The sequence below is a fragment of the Micropterus dolomieu genome, linkage group LG14, assembly GCF_021292245.1.
Source record: "Micropterus dolomieu isolate WLL.071019.BEF.003 ecotype Adirondacks linkage group LG14, ASM2129224v1, whole genome shotgun sequence".
In the NCBI taxonomy this organism is placed as follows: Eukaryota; Metazoa; Chordata; class Actinopteri; order Centrarchiformes; family Centrarchidae; genus Micropterus; species Micropterus dolomieu.
In genome coordinates, this window is record NC_060163.1 from 8,950,481 (window position 1) to 8,972,867 (window position 22,387).

Here is a 22,387-nt window from a genome sequence, read left to right on the forward strand (position 1 = left end):
GTCAAACCCTGGTGTGCGGTATTTCTACTGTATAAGTTTCTGTGTGTGTGTGTGTGTGTGTGTGTGTGTGTATGAGAATTGTGCTCCGAGGAGCCTCTGCTTGCTGCAGCAACATCCAGATGCTGCCTCCCTGCCTCCTTATCCCTCCTCTGGGCCAGCTGTCACCACACAGACAAGATCAGACCAGAACAATGCCAGTGTGACAGCCTCCATTCTCTGTGCTGGAGCTTGTGGAAAAGGGCAACCTTCAGCTGCAGAGCTTATGAAGGCGCTTCTGAATAACCACAGTACAAAGCCCTGCATGTCTGCAGTCCAAAGCCCAGCACCTTCATCATGTGTGTCGGTTTCAAAGCCCTCAAGAGATATGGGGTTGAGTCTCGAGGGAATGTTATTTCTTCCAAACAATTCAACGCTTTGTTGGGCAGATGAGCAGATCTCTTGTTGTGAGGTTTGTGGGTAAACCTGCTGTGTTTCTTCTTTCCCATGATGCCAATCCATTTTATTATTATCAGTTTCTCAATTTATCCTCTGTGTGTTGTTGCACTGTGCTCATTATCATTACTGAGTAGATATTAGCTGTCTGACAACACTCTAATATCATACGGAAATCCCTGCTCTGCAGCCTTTTTGAAGTTATGGTTACAGATTCCACCAACCTCTTGACAACAATGGTCTGTTCAGTGATTTGATTGGTGAACTCTGTATGTGATACGAGGACTGCTCAGACACAGTGTTACTGTCCCACCACATTCACCAGTATACCAATGAGCCACACAAACACACACATAGATCTGCACCTTTGACCACGTCAGGAGTTGGTCAGAGATTACTTGTGCCACCACTCCACATGCATCCTTTCCCCCTCTTTTTCTCCCTTTCTTCCTCTCTCACACAGTCACCTCTGTCTTGCTGTTGGTCACAAAATAGGGCTGTGTGGGGAGGAAGTGGTGGCTGTGGCTGTGGTTTCTGGTGCTGTGGAGCTGGTTGGGCTCCAGCACGGTACACTGAGGCCTCTTGTGCCCGTAGGTCTTCCTCCGGCCCACCGTCTCAGTCCCATCCCAGCCCTTCAGCCCCAGCCCCATTGTATGCCCAGCTGCGATTGTGTTGGAACTGTACGCCAATGGGCGGCCCATTGTAGCAGAGCTGGAGCCAATGGCGGTCTCTGCGGCCCTGGAGATGCCCAGGGACATGCCACCTGGCATGGTCCCCGCCATGTGTGCCAGGGAGGTAGCCCCGAGTCCTGGCGGCTTGCTACTGTGGCTGTGAGCATGAGTGTGAGAGCTGTGAGAGCTGTGAGAGCTGTGGGCAACGTGACCATGGCTGCCTTTCGGTTTCTGGCCATTTGGCTTGAGTCCCCCACCTCCTCCACCACCAGCTATGTGTCGTTCTGTCGGGAGGGTTGAGACAGAGGAGATGCTAGGCATCTCTGTGACATAGGTGGCCACTGGCTCTGGAGTCAGTGGACCCAGGGAGGTCATAGGGGTCATGGAGGACATCGGGGTGAGGGAGGTCATCGGTGTCATAGAGGTCATGGGCATCATAGACGTCATTTGGGTCATGGAGGTCATCTGGGTGATGGTGGGGTTCATGTGATTGGAGGTCATTGGGTTTGAAGCCATGGGGTTGGTAGTCATCTGAGAAGTCATTGACGACATGTTGCCCATGGAGGGCCTGGAGTTGCCCATGGGCTGGAGCGGAAGCCCACCCTTCGTTGGCAGCTCCACCATCAGCCGACGCTTGTAGATTTCACCGTTGTACTTGGCAGCTGACGGAAGAAAGAGAGAGAGAAACAAAGCTAATGAAAATGTTCTAAAGAGCACAGCTGAAATCTTGGCTTAAATGTTTAAATCTAAATGCATTTGCTTCCTCCTTTGGCTGTTTGCTCTTTTTAAACTGTCAGTTGTGAAAAAAAAACCAATATCCTGAGTTCATCTGTTTTGCTACTTCGGAATAGAAAGGGAAAAAAAACTGTTAATTCTAGTGACTTATAAAATAAGACTTTTAGCAGTTTGCAGATCAGCTGAAAACTAAGAAATGCACGTGTGCGAACACACACGGACAGAAGTTTGGATAGAAAACATCCCATTCACTCCTACAAACTGAAAAGGTCACATAACAGACCCCTTATACTTTCACTTTGTTAGTCAGCCTACCCTCATCTACAGTAACTGACCAAGCAGGGTGTCAGGGCTACTGTAAACGCCTGCATATAGAGGCCTGTCATGCCACTGGGGGAGTAAAATCAAAAGGAAATCCCAGAATGTCTCCTCCACCTCGCTTCTTCCTCTCTTCTGAAGCCAAGAAAACTCACTTCTGTGTGGTGAGAAGGTGTTCACTGTGATACAAAGATAAATATTTGGGAGAAAGATGTGAGACCATTACAGCATGTGCTAAGGTGGTCATTTTTCCAACATGGCGTGTGTTTTTTCCCTTTTGATATATAATAAAGACAAGATTTCAAGAACACCTTGTTGACTGCCCTTTCCAGGGACAATTCCTGAGATAGAATGCTTTCTAATACAAAGTTATGGATCTGGTTTTGTGTATGCAGCATTAAGACAATTTCCAAGAAAAAAGTTGTAGACAAACCATCAAAACTTACAGTATGGTGGTCATTCTTGCAACATGGCAGCATGCCCCTCATATATGTAACAGTCCAGCTCTAAACATTGGGTAACAGGGTGTACTTTCCTTTTCCACCTGTAATAAGGTGACGATTTTGAGAAGACCTTAAGTGCTAAATTGATCAAATAACGTAGAAGTAGTACATTCAGTAAACAAGCTGGCTAGCCACTAGCCAGCTAAAATAACTAACTAAAAATAACTTGATAATTTGTACTGCAATTGGTCTGAGCTTGGTGAGCCAAATGACTCACTACCACATATAGTCTGTTCCTATGTGGACAATAAATGGCAGTACTGAAATAGACACAAGCCTCCTGTCCATTATTTCTTATTCCTGCGCCTAACACAACACAGAGTACAGGGGTTGCTTCCTTATTTTCAATCGAAGAAAGTTGCAGCTTTAAGTTACTGTGACAAATTATTTTTAAGGGGTAAATGGTATGTGGAAATACATACAAAATGTGTATACAGTATAAACATACATGCATGCACATGTGCAAAGACACACCCAACAGACACCCACATGTATCTCTACTTACAAGCAGGCTGAGTCTAAACACAACACAGAAGCGTCAGCCTCACTGTGCTCTATGTGTTGCATTTTCCTATATATTCTGTACTTGTGTGTTTGTGTGTGTGACTCGGAGCAGTCAAGTTTAATGCCTCACATTCATTCCTCCCTCTGCCAGTCACTGTCACCAAGCTACAGTCTTTCTTATCACTGCGAGATGTGACCTTTTTCCCCCCCGTCAAATTCACGTTCACAGTCGAGTCATTACTCTTTAGCTCTTGTTGCCTCCACGTCCTTGTAGATAAAGTTAACACACTCAGCGAGTTTGCTTTGCCACTGTAACTATAAATCTAGTTTATCGCTCTGAGAACGGGGAGAGAAAGGAGCGAGCGGCCCTGAGAAGGGATAGCATAGGGGCTTGTGAGTTACAGAGGGGAGTGGAGGGAAAGAGGCAACTCGGCGGGTGAGACGCCGCTACACCGCCCCTGGGGATCAAACTTGCTCAAGCGACAGGTGAATCAATCCGGTGCCAGTGAGCTCGACGGTGCACACATCCAGCAGCGTACGTGAGTGGAAACGGAAAACACCGCTGTTACGCAGTGTGGGCTCTGCATGCCTCTGCCTGAGAAAGACCAGCATCCCATGGAGAATAACACACATTATGCAACAGGGGGAAAAAAAATCAAGCACTGCTTCTCTGAGGTCCCTCAGTGCCAATAACATGAGGACCTAATTACTGTTAGACCAATATGTCAATCTGCTTTTTATAAGCCAATCAGGTTGTCTAGTGCAAAGGTGATGGAGGGTTTTTTTTTTTTTTCAAGACTTTAAAACCTGCAATGAATTTCCTTTTAAATTTAACAATATGTTTTTGTAAATTGAAAGACCTAGCCTATTCTTTATATGTTTTAGTATTTACTCTAAGTGGGTCTCCCTGTCACAATCCTGCCACTCTACCCACAAACATTACTTTGGGTTTCAGTGGAGAGTTTTATTGTCCTTTGATAAAGTAAATGCTGTTTGGGAGGCTTCTCACTCTGGAAAAAATAAACTCTTTACAACTAAATGGCTGTATTCTTTGGCAGGAAAAGAATATCTAATATAAAGATAGTCAATGTTGGCACACGATGTGAGATGTACTCTCAACCTGATTTCTGTAGTAGATCAGCTGCTATCTCCACTGTGTAATGTCAGTCAAAGAGGCTGGACTATTGGCAAATGGGCAAGTAGAAACGAAGGTTATGATATGGTAGCCCTAGTTCTATTAGCACAGACGACACCCTCTACTGGACTCTATGGGTATTACCTCTCCTCCTATCACACGCACATTCTCGCCCACTGAAATTTGCTTAGCAAAAGTAGCCGACCAATGGGATGCCGCTACCTATATGTGCGAATCGTATATAGCAGTGTCCACACTGCCTATCATCCAGCCACCTCTTCAAATGTATTGTTCTTGACCTGAACGAGCTCCTTATGTTCTTGGGAACAAAGGAGGGGTTCGGTCTTAACACAGCCGCACTGTGGTCACCACGAAGCAGCATGCAGCTGGGATTAACCGACAGGGCGCACAGCTCACTCACCCTCTTGGCAGAGGTCAGAGCAAGTAACAAGGCTGTCTTAAGAGATAGCATCTTCAAGGAGGACTGCTCCTGGGGCTCATAAGGATTCAACCTTAGAGCCTCCAAAACTAGCGGCAGGTCCCACTTAGGTGCGGAGACACGAGACACTGGTCGTTGTCTTTTCACACCCTGAAGAAAACGCTTCAGGAGGGGGTGGGTGAAGATAGGTCTGCCGCCAAACCCTTCATGACAAGATGAGATAGCTGCTGCATACACCTTAATGGTTGAATGTGACAGTCCCTTCTCCATCAGGCCTTGAAGGAATGAAAGGATGGATCCCATTGAGCAGGTTATAGGATCCATTTCCCTCTCGGTGCACCAGCGCTGAAAGCCAACCCACTTAGCTTTGTAGCAGGAAGTGATGGAGCCCGCCCTTGCCGCCTTGATGGTCTGTACTACCTCTGCAGACAGCCCAGCCTGTCTCAACCTCTCCCTTTCAGGAGCCAAACCTGGAGAGGTTTGCTGAGCACCGGCAGCATGCCTATGGCGCCTGATTCCTAGCTCCCCAGACCTGAGGTACAGGCCAAGGCTCTGTCACTGCCTGCTGCGTCACTTCTGCATACCACCCCGGCGATCGGCGGCTGGGGGCTACCACAATGAATTGAATTGAATGACAACTGCTCCTGTCTCACCCTCTCCAGCAGAGGGGGAATGCGATGGGTTAGGGGAAACGCGTACAGAAACCCCCTTGGCCATGGAGCGTGTGCAAACACATCCACTCCCAAAGGTGGGCTGTCCTGTGGCAGAATTGAGAGCCACATCCGTGAACACTGACATGTATGATGCTACTCAACCCAGCGGCACCCCTGCTGACAGCCAATGTGGGGATCCCCAGAACTGTAGATCACCCTGTACTGCTGGGGGGGGTGTCACCATGCAGCGTTTGTGTCTTTTGAGGTCCAGACGCAGACTGGAGAACCAGCATTGTAGCCGTCATATGTGTAGCAGTCCCAACGAGACCACTGGGTGAGACCCAGCAGCTGCATCACTGACAGTGTTGTCCCCGCCGTTCCCACGCTGCAGTCTGCTTGGAGGAACACTTCTTCGGCCCTCTCCGCCGCCAAACCTTCCATAAAAGTAGTTTGGCCTAAGGGTGGCCGCAATTGAAAGGGCCGAGCCAACCGTGGTGTCCTTGAATGCACTACGGCCGGTCACTCTGATGAAGTCATAGCGTGCAACGTTGTTAATAAGCCGCGAGGCGGGGCACCCCCGTTTCTACAGCCACTGGTTGTTGTGGAGAGTGGTTGTCACCGACTCCGCGGTGGCTCCTTGGGAAGATGTCGGTGCTGCCAACCGGGATCTAGCCTGACGAAGAGCCCACTGTCTGAGGGTGGACATGCACATGGACGCCCAGGATGCTTCAGCACACTGCCAAATATCTGGAAGAGCCGGGGATACTAAGGTGGGCTGAGCGTGGTGAGCCGGTCCGTAAAAACCCTCACGGAGGTGGCTCACCGGCTTGGGTGGAATGGGGGGGGCAGGTAGCGAGAGTGGTGCAGGCTGAGCTGGAGCTTCTTCAAAGGTGGGGAGAAGGTCTGGAACGGCATCCTCCTCTTCACTCTGCTCACAGCGGAGAGAGAGCTCACACTGATTGAAGTGGTCCCACCGCTGCTGGCAGCATAGAAGAGGCAGGGCTCTGTACTGCATGCATGGCGGCCGCAGGCGAACTCCATCCTTGGCATGGTCTCTACCCAGGCATTCGAAGCATAGGCGATGAGGGTCAGCCCAGGCGATCAGACCAGTGCGGGACGGGCATAGACGAGTATCCATCAACGGCGACTCCATCCATGTAGGTGAAAAACAGTGGGTGATCGCCGTCTGCTGAAGAGAAAAAGATGCTAGGCAGTGTGGACACACGATTCGCACGTATTGGTAGCGGCGTCCCATTGGTCGGCTACTTTCACTAAGCAAATTTCAGTGGGCGAGTACGTGCGTGTGATAGGAAGAGAGGTAATACCCATAGAGTCCAATAGAGGGCGGAGCCTGTGTGAGATAGAACAGCTTGTGCTAGAGAATGTGACATCTTATCACATCATAAACATTTTAGCCTCCTAGCAGCATGCCCCCTATGAATGACTTGGGTCGGTCCACCACTTTGGTCTACCCCAAAATGTCATAAAATGTCTTAAAAAACATAACATTTTTAATACCGTAAAACTCGCCTGGGCTTTTATTTGCTAAAATCACTGAATTGACCTTGCCTTAATTTGGGACAGGTGTCCTTTGGGACAGACCTTTAATTCCTCTTGCACAAAACTGAAATAGGCTACTATGACACAGTTTACTTATTTCAAACAGAATATTACTTACTAAATTATCCAATAATATCAAACAGACGTCATTCATTTGATCTAGCTCTGACAGACAGCTAATGCGCTTTTATTTTGAAGGCAGCAACGTAACATAAACAACAACATGGTGCAGGATGAGAGAAGTGTGGCAGAAATTAGCAGACAGAGAGCCATGGACTTCACATGACAGGATTCACAACTTGGATTAATTTTTATGAAAAGCTGTTTTGATTCTTTTTATCGGTGGACCCTTACAGACTAAAGGAATATAAATAACATTCGGACTTAAGGGGCAGGCCTCTTAACATTCCTGTAAAATTCATACAAAACGCCTTTTCAAGGCATATCCAAAGTAAATTGAATGTAGTTCTTGAATCATTTGGAGTATATGCATGGTTTTTGGCTTCTCTGAAAGATAACACTCTGGAGTATCTAACCCAAAAGTCAGAATGATTGTGTTAAGTGCTACTGGAATTGATTAATATAAGTTTAAACACACTAAAATAATATAAAATATATTTTTCATTTCCGCTTGGAAATGCTTGCTAACAAATGCATGCAGACAACTGCAGATGGGAGTTGCACGGCGGCCGAAGGCGACCTCTATCCTTGGCATAGTCTCTCCCCATGGTCTCTTCCCAGGCTAGAAAGCCCAAGTTCAAATTTCGTACCAATACCATGAAAAATTACTATTTTAACAAGGTTTTTCTAAGTGTATGTCTTAGCGTATTTTTTCTAAAACAGCACCGCCCCTTGGCGGGAGGCAGTGGCTGCTGCAATGCTCCGTATTAGCCAGTAAATTGACGCAGATGTGTTTTTTGGCTGGTAGATCATGAACTTCCTACTTAAAGCTGGATATCGTTATTTTCAGAATTTTATTGGCTACATGAAGTACCAGTCATCACCACAATTGCTTGCAATTGGCTCCCACGAAATAATTGGGGCTGGCCCTTTCTTACAGCTCGGGCTCTCGTTGGCTATTGTAGGTTGTGAAAGGGACATGTGAGCTCCTACTGGGTCGGATTTGGTGTCACTTGAAAGGTCAGAGTTCAGCGGCTAGTTTGAAAAAAGCTATTGTAGTTTTTTACATTCAAAATGGAGTTATAATGACATACAAGCCACGTCTACTGGCAAATATGAAACGATGTGGCAGCAGTCCCTGGGGATTTATTGATGGAATAATGTGTTTTGGACTACATATTTTTACTGTATTGGATCGTCTGGACCCTTGACAACGTAACAAGACCGTTTTTGTTGGAATATAATCAATCGGTGGATCACCATGAGGCTTGTAAGTTGCGTCAATTTTGATTGTACTGGCTGGTCTGACAGAAGCGCTGATTGTACCCGCTGTGGTAATTGTTTCTTGAAATGGTTTGCATTGGTCGAATCACGGGGATTTTAGCTTTCAAACGGTTTATCATATGAGTATGAAGTTAACATAGCAGCTGTGTGCACATACGGAAAGCTGCTGCCAGGACCTGACGGCCCGTGGGCGGGCCGTTGGAATGTTGAGAGGTTAAGGAGCGCTTCAAAGGTAACGGGAGTCGGCACTTCTTTTTCCTTTTCATCTCTTGTACCATGCAGGTTACACCTGTAAATCTATAAGAATTAGACTTTGACTTTGTTTCTGTTAAATGAACTGAACGATTGATTTGTGGAGAATCTAACTGATCTAAGGATGTGTAGAGTGTCCATACTGACATAGGCTATTGATCATAGGCTACATTTAAAATTTAATTTTAATTTATTTTATTTTAACCATCTAAGCACCTTAGAAGCAACTAAAGCAGGCGACCCCACAGGGTTTCAGAGGTTTTATACATCCAAAGAACTTCTATAAAAACTAGACCAGGCGTTTAATGGGGACCTGTGTTTATTTGTCAAAATGTGTTCCCACACCAGGCCAGTAAACGGGGTAGGCAGCTATTTGGGACTCGGCTATTAATTTAAGTTTTACAGTAATTCCATACTGATAAAGATATTTTGCCATGTTTAATGTAACTCCTGCATACAAAACATCGCAATTAATACTACAGCAGCAGGTGGGGTGTGTGCATGCCTAAAGTCTATAAATTTTTTGTTAAAGTTTGTGACTTGTTGAGAGATGTTTGTGACTTGTTTGTGACTTGTTGAGAAAAGTGCTTAAACCCTTATCCAGCAACTATCAGCAGTAGACTTGTTGTACTGGGCAGATTTAGGTTTGATATACTCTATGTGATGCAGGAAGATGCAGCACAGGAGCAAGCGTGATTAGAGAAAAATGTTTTTTTCCACAACACAGGGCGGCACAGTGAAATTAAAGTTGTAGTCTCTCACAATAAGCATACATGGTAATGTGCAAAAACAGGATAACAGAAATATCCATGTCATTTTATAATGGCGGGTGAGGTGGAGTCTCAGAGCCTGAGGAAAGATCTGTTGTCTGGTGGTACGGAAGTGGATACTTCTGTATCGCTTGCCAGACTGAGCACTATTCTGAGCAATTCCATCCCCACTTTGTGAACGACCCATGAAACACTAACAGGTATGTAGGAATACTGTCATCCCTTTCTGGTTTATGGCAGTTGTTAACATTTAGCAGAGCAGTGTACATGAGACATCGGCCATAATTGGTCATTTGTACACGTAGAAGACTGTGTCCTCCTTTGGGATGAGTTACAGGACTGCATTCAGGGACCATTTATTAGCTGCTTTTTGCCTTGGTTGCAGAATTCAATAAAGTGACCTTATACAGATGCACAGAAGAACAGTGGATATGGCTATTGATTAACAGAAGTGTGGCTTGCTCAGCTGGACGGTAGACTATTAGGGAAAGTAGCAGAGGCAATTAAAGAAGGGGGGTGTTGAAAATAGTCTTGATTCTATTTCTCATGGGGTCAACAGGCAGTGAAATATGACTGAGTAGCAGAGGAGAAGAAAAGACAAGCAAAGTCCATTTGTGTGGTTCAAGATTAGCAGAGCTCACACAAAGGTGACTTCAAAAAGAGCAACAGCTGGCATTTTGGTTTTGTTTGCTGTCATTTAGTCCCTCTCTGTCTCTCCCTCTCACACATTCTCCACAGCTTGTGTGTGACGTACCCAGCAGTAATGGCAGTTTGCCTCCTGGAATCCAGGGTCCCTGTGCTTTATATCTCTGGACAGGTTTCCAATCATTTCATAGAAGCCTCTTTGAATACCACTTGTGGAATGGAAATCTGTCAGTCAAGGGAGCCCGAGCCGGGGCCGGGCTCCCTTCAATTACAGAAATGGAATCAGATATGAGCCCCTATAAGGGAGGATCGAGATTAGCAGCCCAATCATTCTTTAAGGAGCGATATGGAGCGTGATGGATTGAGGGGGGAGGTTAGGGGATGAAGAGGAGATGGGGTGCTGGGGGGAGACAAAAGAAGCACAAAGCAAAGGTGAGTGGAAATGCAGAGGAGAGGGCGGGTGATAAAGGCGATGATATGAAAGAAGGGAAGAAGAGAAGATGGGAAAAAGGGAAAAGGAAGGAGCAGGAGAAAAGGTGAAAGGAAATGAAGGGGCAGGGAGTGAAAGAAGCAGAGATGGAGGGACTGGACAAGGAAGAGAGAAAAATGAGCCAAGACACTTAAGGTTAAAAGAGTAAACTAGTCTAGGACAAGTGGTGAAGGGCCATTTAAGATATAAAGAAGCTGAGGAGCTGAAGAGGAGGAAGGATAGAATATTGACACGTGCTAAAAGGTTTGAATGTAATTGCTGCCTGGACCCAGTTCAATCTTTGCAGAGAGTACCTTGTGCAAACCCAAAATGTACACATTTGCCTCATTGTAAATGAACCACCCTGGAAGTTTTGCACATTTTGTCCCATTAAGTTGAAAAAGTATTCATTTTACAGTGCTTCCAACCATTTTTCAGACCCCACCACAGCTTTTTACATTTATTTTATTCCTTCCAGGCAGTCACTGCTCTCAGAATATGTCAGTCCATTATAAAATCAACTTGCAGAGACTTAATACCGTCTGAGAATAGAAATCAACACATCCAACAGTGAATTTAGTCTGGTACAAGTTATTGTTGGATAGTTATTAGGGCTGCACGCTATATAAAAAAATTGATGATTTTGACAGATATTATGATTTGCAAAACCATTTTTATTTTTACTAAAAAACTATTAAATTCATGATGATATGACATTTGTTGGGTTCTTTACCAAACAAAATGTTTTCTTAATCTGGAGAACAAGATTTGTAGAAGCATTTCTGCTTTGTCATTTTACCTTCAACAATAAATTGCTGCTTCTTTGATTTGGATTTTGCCATAATCCAATTTAGAATTAAAGTAAAGGGAATATTTGGAAATCTCATGATTCAGTTTGATCCAGAATCAATTCTTGATTCAAACCCAATTCTTGATTTAAGGGCGCCTAACCATTCACTTGTGTTTGCAATCCGTTGAAATGCAATATGAAAAATAACTGGCAGTTATTAAACTACATGGTCTTGAAGAAGGTCACTGTCAAACTGAAACAATAGCAGAGAAAAGTGTGTGGGAGTACGCAGCTTTCTGAAATCACGTTGCAGTCTTCTGCCAGTGTGAGAATAATGAAATCAATGCGTAATTTGCTGACCATCATCACTGGATAAAACAGAAGTTGGCCTATGTGTTCTGGAGTAAGGGGTGCCGCCGTTATGTACTCTGTCTCTGTTGCAACCCATTGTTATCCACAAGGCTGTACTGGCACCAGCTTTGCACTGAAATGGACTTAGTTCTAATGTTAGTCTCTGTGTAATGGGGAAGTATTCACAAAATACTTCACTTTTATCTTGCAAAGCTAATTGTTAAGCAAGAGCATCTATAACGTGTGAAACAAAATAAAACCACAAAATGTGACTTTTCAAAACACGCAGGTTTGCTTTTGTTTTGTTTAGGATTGATTCCCAGAGCGGCAACATATGTATTGTTTCAACGGAAAAATACATCTTGGAAAACTGTACATTATATATTATATGAGTATATCCTCAATTTGTTATATATTAACTATAATAATAGTTAACCTAGTCCAGTAATTATGCTTGAATTTGCCATTTCTTTGTACCTATTTTCCATCAACCTGCCTCCATCTATTTCCCCCCACAGTTACAGATTTCCTAGATTTCCGAAAATGCCATCCTCCCTCGCTAAAGTATGTGTTGCATCCATCTGTTGGTTTTGAGTGCAGTGAGATGAAAGGAAAGCTGTAGCCTAACATCATAGAAAGGTTTTCTAGTTGAGAAACAGTGGGGTTGGGTCCCTTACTCAAATTGCGGAGTGTCTTGCGGCTGCACTGCACTCTGATCTATTGAAGCTCCTGTCAGTGGAGAAATCGGCATCTCTGCCTCTCCTGTGATGGATTCCTTCCCTCCTTGTGGAATTTTGGCACAAAATGTTGAGTTGAAAAAGAATCCCTTTGTTCTTTCATCGTCCGGGACCGACACCAAGATGTCTTCAGTTTTCCGTTTTCCGCTTTCTACAATCAAACACAGCTGTGCTGCAAATATCTTTTACCTGATGTCTAAATTTGGCTAGCTATCTAGGAATGATAAAAATACACCAACAATAAAGATGCCAGGGTCCAGGACTCACAATGACAGTGTTAATCACCATTTTCATTTATGTTCTTGTAGCGTGGCCTTCCTTTAAGCTCAAAGATGACGTGACCACTTATCAATTGTTATTCATCTGTTTCTCTGTTTTCAATTTTGCTGGCAATTATATAAACCGCTCCCATAATTACACCACATCCTCTTGCTTACAGGGCACAAAGCAGCACTCAGCATAAACAATCATGATAATCTATTACTGCAACATGTCTGGGGATGAGTGAGTGCCCTCCACATGCATTTACATTCATATAGAGAATGTTCACACCTACATTTGTCATCTGAATCAAATGTTTCTGCTGCTTGGCGCAGGAAACGGCCTTTCAAAGAGAAGCTCTGTGCGATCATTGTCTAATAAAGGGCACAAATGCAGACAAATATGATCTTGTAGCTGTTTCTAGAGATTTCTAGGTGTGTTTGTAGATAATACCTGGCGTGAGTGGGCTGAATTTTAAATTGAGTAAGGGCAGGGTACCTCTCTAGCATAAACAAGCTGACAGACACACTGAAAGATTCACAAATCAATCTCAAGTGAATTCAGGTGATGAAATCATGATGCCACTGTTAAAAGACATATGGGCACGGTGAAGCAAATTCATAACAGCTGCTCTGGCAATTGATCTCATTGAATTTGGTGACATGTATTAAGCTGATGAACAGCTTGATAAGCAGGCTGTTTCTGTTTTACATCGCGTCCAGTTTGGACGTGCAGTCGGTAACATCTGTCAAAATCTGCCTGCTGTAGTTTTGTCACATCGTTCCTGGTGACCTTTGGATGAAGCTTTGTGTGTGGATCAGAAAGCGTTCACTGCCAACTCAGGATGCATCAGATGCAGAATCCGCTAACAAGACTAAGGGAAACCCCAAGATTCATAGTGAAAATGATGCACCCTCTCCAAATACTGATAGAGTCAGAGCCACAACAACTGGTAAAATCAACACCCTGTTTTTTCATAACCAACGGCGCAACATCAAGCACACTGCCTATCTCGAAATGTAAAAACATTCCTCTGTTCTTCAGTTTGTCTTAAAATTTAAAGATGTTAAGATAATAAGAGAACTTGACAGACACTCACCCACAGCCTTCAGGGAGGCGTACTTGTTGATATCCTTGTTTTGCTGCTGCTGCTGTTGCTGCTGCTGGTGTTGCTGCTGCTGCTGCTGCTGCTGCTGTTGCTGCTGTTGCTGTTGTTCGTAGACATGAGCCAGCTGGCCGAGGGCAGGGTATGGGTGCTGCTGGCCCATGTTTGAGCCCGGTCCCATGTTGTTGTTGATCTGACCACCCTCTGTGGGCAAGGATACAAGACAGGACAAGGTTACAATCAGGTTTAAGTCAGGTGACGGCTTATAGCTCCAGCTTTGTTGTGAGCAGCTCCAGAAGGGCACTTTGTATTTTGTACAATCTGCTGCTTTAGAAATAATGTCCATGCTCCACAATTCTCAAGACACATTAACATCAATTCATGTCAGTGCCATCAAGTGATGGACTCTTGCCATCATTCTACAGCTGCAGCCTATTGTATGTCACACTGCCTAATACACATTTGGAAAGAATCCAGAGTGTATATATGTACACTGCTACATTTCCTGTCTATTACATTATTATGTACATTTGACTTATGAGTCTAAATATAAAAGTTTAACTGCAACAAAAAAGAGCGTTATTCCTTTTTATCTGAGATACTTTATAGACACAAACTAAAACCTGGTGTCCGGTGCTGTCTGAGAATGTCCTTAGTGATTTCTCACCATAAAATAAGATTAATTTTTTTTTAAAGATATTAAATTAATCACACAATGATGCTATGTTGTCATTTACTGATGGGTAAAAAAAAACATCAGAAAATTTGTAAGATAATGTGGTAATGTTTTTTAGTAGAGAAACAATTCTCAAAATGCCATTCGGCCAGAATAATTTGATCCTCTGTTGTCACTGCACTGAATCCTCCAAATGTTAAATGCTCTGCAATCAGCCCTATTGCTCTGAGTTGGGGATGAAAGTCTATGTATCTCATTAAGCCACTTGTTGAACCGCCTGCATAGTTTACAGAGTTTGTGATATGTTTCGGTGACGTAATCTAAAAGATATTTCAACCCACGGCTGAAATATAAACTGCTGCTTTAACATGAGATGTAATTGGAAGAAGCCACTGCAGGTGAAATGCTGATGTAGTTTACTGCAATGCTGGTAATTTGATTATAAACAGTTAAAAGTTGTGTGGCAGTGTGCAGTATGTAGAGCATAGTGCATACTATATACTATTTGAATTTTAGCTAACTGCTTATACATTATTCATTTGGCTAACTATTTCAACTGTTTATCTATTAGTTTTAGCTAACTATTTTAACAAACTATTTATTACTTTTGGCAACAATTATCCATTCAGTATTACTTTCCATTAGTATGTAAAGTTTCCTGTTAAAATTAACCTTATGGTGCAGAAAGTTATGGATGTTTAATAATAATTACAGCATCCTGATTAAAGTCATTGGATGCTGGAACATTAACTGTAATGTATTCACCTAATTCAATAAGAAATAATTAGATTTCAAAAAGGTGTGTTGAAAGTAAGAGTCTACTCTCCAACATCTTGCAGCATATACAGTTAGAAATGATCCAGTGGCTTTAAACCACAGTGAGTCAGTAAAATGTGTATGTTAATGATTTACAAGAAATGTAATAGGCTTTATGTTATGATTGTGATTAGCAGGCCATCAGTCCTTCACACTCACACACACACACACACTCTCAACTATGGCCATAATTGATGAGTCAGCCTTCCTGCACCTAAAGCTGCACCTGCTCTAGGAGACACAGAAACCAGACGGTAGGATAACACATCCACAAATGTACAGATGGTTATGAAGGGCAGCGCCGGCAGCTTGACAGAGTTGTACGAGAGCGGCAGGAAAGTGTAGCAGAACTGCACAGTCTGACTTTAAAGCACAACCGAATGTTAAAATAATTGTGGGAATTCAGAGGACACTCGAACATTGTTCTGTCGCTGCGCTGAGCCTGACAGATAATTGCAAATTCCTGTTACTGAAGGCAAAGTTATCCTTTGCTAAGTGAATACATTCTGTTAAAAAGCAAAAAGTTAAGAGGCAGAGAGCGAGACGAAGGAACGAGAGGGAGAAAAGTGAAATAGGAAGAAAGGGAGAGGAATGAGGATGCATAAAGAATGAAGAGAGTGAGAAAAAATTGCTTGGCAGAGAAAAACATGAGGTGTATGAAGTACAGATGGAGCTGGACAAAATCATTTAGGCAGAAAGCACAAGAAAAGAATATAGGTGGACAATCTTAACACAGTCCTATAAATACAAACTCTTTCTTCCCTCTTTCTCCTTTCAACCCTCTTATAGATGCTCATATATAACGGCCTTGTGTTGCCCTGTAGCAAACAGAAGGGGAAGTTGTGTGGCCACAACCTGATAATATTGATTTCCTCCACCATTTTCTCCCTGTTTCATCTCAGCGGTGCATTGTTGAGCCATGAGGTGCACTCAAAGGCCTTAAAACCAGCACAGTTCAACTGTCAAGGTAAAGCAAGTTGTGCTGTTACTAATTAATGACTTAGCCTTGGCATCGACTCAAACCACATACACACACATACACACACACACACACTGACTGACAAGGTAGACAGAGAGAGTAGAGACAATTAAAAAGTGCATCAGAGTGAGAGACAACGTGAGGCAGTGTAGAAGAAATAATAAGAGTCAAGATTTCCCAATGTGATGAAATGTCCCATGGTGCCTGGTGAAAAGGAAAAGTCTGTGATGTAAGTTTATATCGATGAGTGGCTCAACGAAAGCTACATTAATGTAAGTAAATTGAAACTGAGGCTGTGTGAGAAGGGTTCGGACATATGTTGAAGAGATGTAGCTGAAGCACTTCTCTCTTATGCATCTAATAGAATGTCTTTAAAAAAATACAGCGTTCACTCTTGTCACGATGAAAGCCTGTGTAGTGGTTTATTTTTCACAGCAGGGCAAAAATGGCCGGCGCAAGGTCACCAATCTTCTCATTTCATAATGGATTTTGTCAGGTTGTGGCGCACAGATGTGACAATTCAATATATATCAAAGCACAGGTGCGTTTCCTTATTTTCAGGCACTCTGCAGTGAACTGGTTTGCTGTGAATCCATAAACAGTCATGGAAAGAGCACAAAATACCCACAGTTACAAAACACGGGGACTAGCTCACATTTGTACTGTAGGGGAGAGCAGGGGCGAAAGTACCATTTTTCAGAAAAACCTGATTTTAAAAGATTATGTTGTACACAGTGATATATTTTTGCTGTGGTCAGCAACTCACAGGTGTGGTCTATTAATATCAGGTGGTATTTTGTACAAATGTAGAACGACGTCCATATAATTTCACTTTAAACATAAGCAGCACATTGTTACTTTTGACCCCATCAGTTGGGTCGAAAGTAACACACAGGAGGGTTGAAAGTAACACAACTAGATTTTTTGTTTCTCTTGTTCTTATTAAATATACGTTACTATGAGCTTGATATGTAACTGCAAATGTATTTGTCCTTTATCTTTGCAAAAAATGTATAAATTACATTTTCATTTTATTTATTATCTATTTACAATAGATAATAGCAAACGATGTCAAAATCATGTGATATTTGGCAGTGCTGCAGGTGCTGAAGGTGCTGTTATAGCTTGGACTGCAAATGGAGTCAGGGCTCTGAGAAAATCGTCTTGTTACTTTCGTCCCGTGTTACTTTCGCCCCGTTTTACCCTTACATTAAATTGTGATTGATGCAAATGCTTTATGTTGTTAATAAATACAGATCTGGTGAGAGTTTAAATAGTCTTATTCCAGAGAGACTAAAACAATGTATGAAATTGGACTCTGTCTGCTCTGCCAGGTTGGCTGGCGGTTGAGGGTGTGACAAGCTAGCAAATCAAATTATTGAGCCTGAGCCACAGATAAGCATCTGGTTGTGGAGCATTTTGACTTAAATCAGTTATTTAGATAAAACACTTATTTGCTGTCCGGACAACACAGTCTCACTCCCTACTCGTCAAATGTCTGACGCATGGTCAAGGCCCTTTGTCGTCGCTTTTTAAAGACTTGGGTAGCCCTTTTGCATCAATTATTGACGTTTAGGGATCCACAGTCAAGTTAGCAACGCTTAGCAACAATAAATATACAATATCCGGTTACACTTTCAAGATAAAACGTAACGTTTCAATACATTGCCATGTTGAAACGCGCATAATTAAAGTCGTGAAACGTTGCAGTTTCGGTTTAGGCACAGAAAGTACGTGGTTGGGTTTAGGCAACAAAACTACTTGGTTAAGGTTAGGAAAAGATCATGGTTTGGGTTAAAATAGCTATGTATGTCAATTAAGACTTAAGTTAACTAACGTTAATGTCAATTTACCTCACTCGCCTAAATAAAAACATTTAATTTTTGTTTCGCACGGGACACAAACCCTGTTCTCCTGCTTCAAGGTCCAGGTTCTGGCCCTCTATCCACCCCAATCACCTCCTTACTTCGTCTTTTCTCTTAAATATCATACTTGCCTTTAGCATCAAAAACTGACACAACAGGGCTTCCCTCATAACGTCGAACTATGACGTCAAAGGGATCCCTAGTGCGTCACAAACTGACGATTATGGCTCTTGACCAAGCGTCCATATGTGACGACTTGGGAGTGACACCGGGTTGGTCTTTACCTTGGCTATAGTTCTCAAATGGAAAAAGCAGGATCTAACAGTGGCGGATATCTGTTTATCAAATTTAAACGCACTATCCAATACAACACCAAGACTCCTCACAGTTGAGCAGCTGTTTGAAGTTAAAGGTCCGAGAGAATCTACGTCAAGCAGTTCAGGGTGTCCAAACACTATGATCTCTGTCTTATCTCCGTTTAGGTTGAGGAAATTTAGGTTCATCCATGTTTTGATGTCCTTCATACAGTCAAGCAGGGGCTGCAGTGAGCCCTTTGCTTTTACATTCAGGAGCAAATAAATTTGAGTATCGTCTGCAAAACAGTGGAAAGAGACGTCATACCTCTCAAAAATGGAGGCCAGGGGCAGCATATAAAAAGAAAATAAGATGGGGCCTAAGACAGAACCTTGAGGGACACCGCAGGTAAATGGAATAAATTGGATTGCAATTTTACACTATATTGAGCGTTTAATACTGCAACACTACTTAAATGAATAGCAGCAACTGTTTAGCCAGTTTAGCATTAAGACTGGACGCAGGGGGAAAGGGTTAGCCTAGATCTGTGAGGTAATGTCAAATCCACCAACCAACACATCTAAAGCTCACCAATTGATACATATCCTCCTGTAAATGAACTCATACAACATTACCTGCAGACACTCCAGGAAGTTACTGCATCTGGCCAAATAATCATTACTATGATATTATTGCAAAGTCCACAAGCATTAGTCAAGAAAAGGATGTCAGATATAGGCTCATATTCACACCAAGCATGTTTCAGGCGATTTCTTAAACATCTGGCATGTTACCTCATCTTGTACACATTGTTTGACAAGTTGGGAGGAATGTTATTCAAACTCTTTTGGCACAAACATGATCAGACACCTTATCTTCTGTGTGTTGGTGAGTTGTTATTAGTTCGGGTTTATGTCATCGCTACTTTGTTTGGTTTAAGGCTTAAAAGTCTTTATGTAGTGATATTCTGAAATATCTGTGAAGAAAATGAAAGGGGCATTTACTTTTTAAACAGGCGGTTGAAAAAAGAGAGTGCTCATGTTTCAACAATATACACCCAAACCTAAAAATGTGACTTTCCCACCAAAGAAAACTAACACACTCTACGTGTAATCACACTCTATTTGATATACTATAAACCATAAAGGCCTCTGATGGAAATCCCCACCATTCCTGGTTTACTTTTTCAAACCTCAACCCTTCTGTACTCCACCCTCCACCCCTCACCACCTCCTGCTTCGAGTCCACATTCACACACAGTGCACACTTGCATACTGTAGATGTGGGTCTCTTGCATTCGTCAAACTGGGATGCGAAGCTGATTAGCTTCCTGGCAGGAATGGCACTCCTGCAGTCAAAGTCGGGTTCCGGAGGGCCCAACAGTCAGTGGAGAGCTGTAGCCGCCGCTGTTTGTTTGCACTGTGTCCTAATTTCCGTGAATTCTGACCTGACAGGAAGCGTGGAGGGGAGACGAGACAATGGGCTATTGTAAGACTGCACTTTATGTCCATGTGAGGCTAAAACAGGAAAACGCAGTAAGACCGGCGCATGCATACACACACTCTAACCTGCACAAACACACAGTCACAGAGATCCAAGCAACACTGTCATGTTCCCTGTCCTCTTGCCAAAACAGCATTACAAATTTAGTTAAGCTCGTATACCTTGATGAGCTACTGCTGGTATCAAATACTTGGACTGATAGATAACTCCCCATGAAATAGAAAAAATGCCTTTATTGAAGTTTGGATGATACACAAGTCAATTCATTGGTCTAAACACACTACTGCCTCTCTCTAAATATCCAAACTGCATGAGTTCCTGGGGCCTCATTACAAAAACTTCCTTGACATTTTGGATTTATGGTATTATAGAAACATGTTTCTTAACTGCATTAGGAAAAATCCCATCTTTTCTTAGGTTAGGAATTTAGCTATTATATTACTGTCATAACTAAAAAATTTCATAAGTTAGGATGGCAGAGACCCTGTCCTGAATTTAAAATATCTGCCACCACTGTTGTTAGGCCTGTATGGCAATGAAGGTAGGAAACAACATGAACACTGAAATATTATAACTGTAAGGCTACTCAAACCGTATGATGATGCTTTAAATTTCCCGGACCACATGTCAATTGCCCAGATGATTAATTTTGAATTCGATAGATGTGCTACATCAATTAAAATTTTTACCTGGGCCTATAATTTGGAAAAAAACTTCTCAAAAAGGTGGGATTTGCGTTCCTCCACTGCCTCAGATACAGATACAAACACAGACAGAGGCATGACAGGACGAGTACCAACTGAAGAATCGGGTTTGCAGTTAGGATTTCTTGAGATAAAATAAGATACAAGGTCTGCGATGGGATAGGACACAGCACTTTATGAATTGCTTCTGTAATAGGAAGATAGGAATTTTCTTATCTTTGAAACTCAAGTTAAGATAGGACAAGCAGTTAGGACATTTTTCTGTAATGAGGCCCCAGACCACTGTGTCCATGTCTCCGCCTGTGATGTCGGCCATGTCACCTTTCAAGTCAGCTGGGAGAGCTGAGCTCTGACAGCAAATGATCTATGGATTCACACAGGCTGTCAAAAGAGGCAAAGGTAGGGAAAGATGTAGAGGAAGGGAGGCTATTTGCAGACTGGAGGTATGTGGCAGAGCAATGCTGTTTTCTGTGCCTCATGTGCAGCTGAGAGTATGGATTCTCTCGTCAGAGCCTGTGAATCTGAAGGTGTGATAACAGAGACTCTTATATAAACTGTACCATGTGTTTACTTAGTGGATCCATTGGATGGCGGGGCCCAAGGCCATGATAGAAGAGAGGTCAGGATAGGAGTGTACGTGTGTGGTTTTGTGCTGTGAGGAATGTCAGTGTCTAACCTTTGTGCTCTTTGCGAATGGTTGATTGCCCTGGAAGACTGACCCATGTGTGCTTCACTCACACACACAGCCACAGCCCAGGCTTGTCTCTGTTCTAAAGCATGAACAAAAAGCCTAATCATAACCACACACATGCAGTACATGCTCTGAGTGGTTGGACATGTGTGTCAACAAGTGGATGCTGATCTAAGCCAGTGTCTGTCTGCCTGTGTTGGGTGACATGTGTCAGTGTAATTTCACTTACCTCACTGTAATTATATGTCAATATGTTTGGCTCAGTGGCATCTAAATAACAGTGTGACTTCAGCTGTAAGTTTGTAAGTGTGAACAGCAGTGTGTGGACAGTCTGTTGCTTGCTATTTTAGTATGATGAGGGAAAACCAGTTTAAGAGTTGGATTTTTCTGTGATTGAGAATGGCAGCTATATTTGGTCACATTCTGTGAAGTTGTGGTCCAGAAAACCAAATCAGCTAAAATACACTAAAACTGAGGGGAACTGAAGAGTTGTGGGGTAATTCTCTGGATTCATCACAGGAGCAATAGAAGAGCATCCTGATTGGAAAAACATCACAAACTGGCATGGGATGTGCACAGCCCAGGACTGGCAGGCTCTGCAGCAGGTGATTGGAACTGCTCAGAAGATCATTAGTACCCATCTCCTGAGCACTCTGGAAACTTTGTGATGCTTCATGATCCACCATTGCTGTGAGGAAAGGGGGGGGCCCCCCCACAAACAGTCCATTGGAATGATCAGGGGTGTCATGACACTATAGGGCTCTGGCCCGATGAGTAGAGAAACCGCCAAATCTACCACCGTGGTGGCCAACAGATCAAGGTTACAGTTGTTGGCAGTGTGTCACCCAATTTGTGGACTGTCTTAAGATGCAAAGGTTCAACTAAATAGCCTATTTCTGTAAGACCATTCAATCACATGTTTTCTTGCATCTCCCCTTTTCAGAAAACAAATGTGGCCACAGTTAACAGACTTGAGAATCACATTATCTACCCCCCCCAAATATATGCAGATTATTGCGTACTTTAAGCTCAATGACAAGTTTGCAAAATGTAAAGCAGCCATTCAAGATGGGTCAAAGCACTGCACATTGTTACAGGTTGTATTTGTACTTTAAAGGGCTACAT

General features: G+C 43.1%; 1 protein-coding gene across 1 annotated transcript in view; it reads right to left on the reverse strand.

The window, feature by feature from the left end:
* Positions 1-887: 887 nt before the first annotated feature.
* The window catches only part of shisa9a (shisa family member 9a), an 84,113-nt gene continuing 62,613 nt past the window's right edge, over positions 888-22,387 (reverse strand). The window contains exons 3-4 of the mRNA XM_046069746.1: positions 13,729-13,938; positions 888-1,765 (exon numbers count right to left, since the gene is read on the reverse strand). Coding sequence (XP_045925702.1) covers positions 888-1,765; positions 13,729-13,938 — 1,088 coding nt within the window. The remainder of the gene's footprint in view (positions 1,766-13,728; positions 13,939-22,387) is intronic.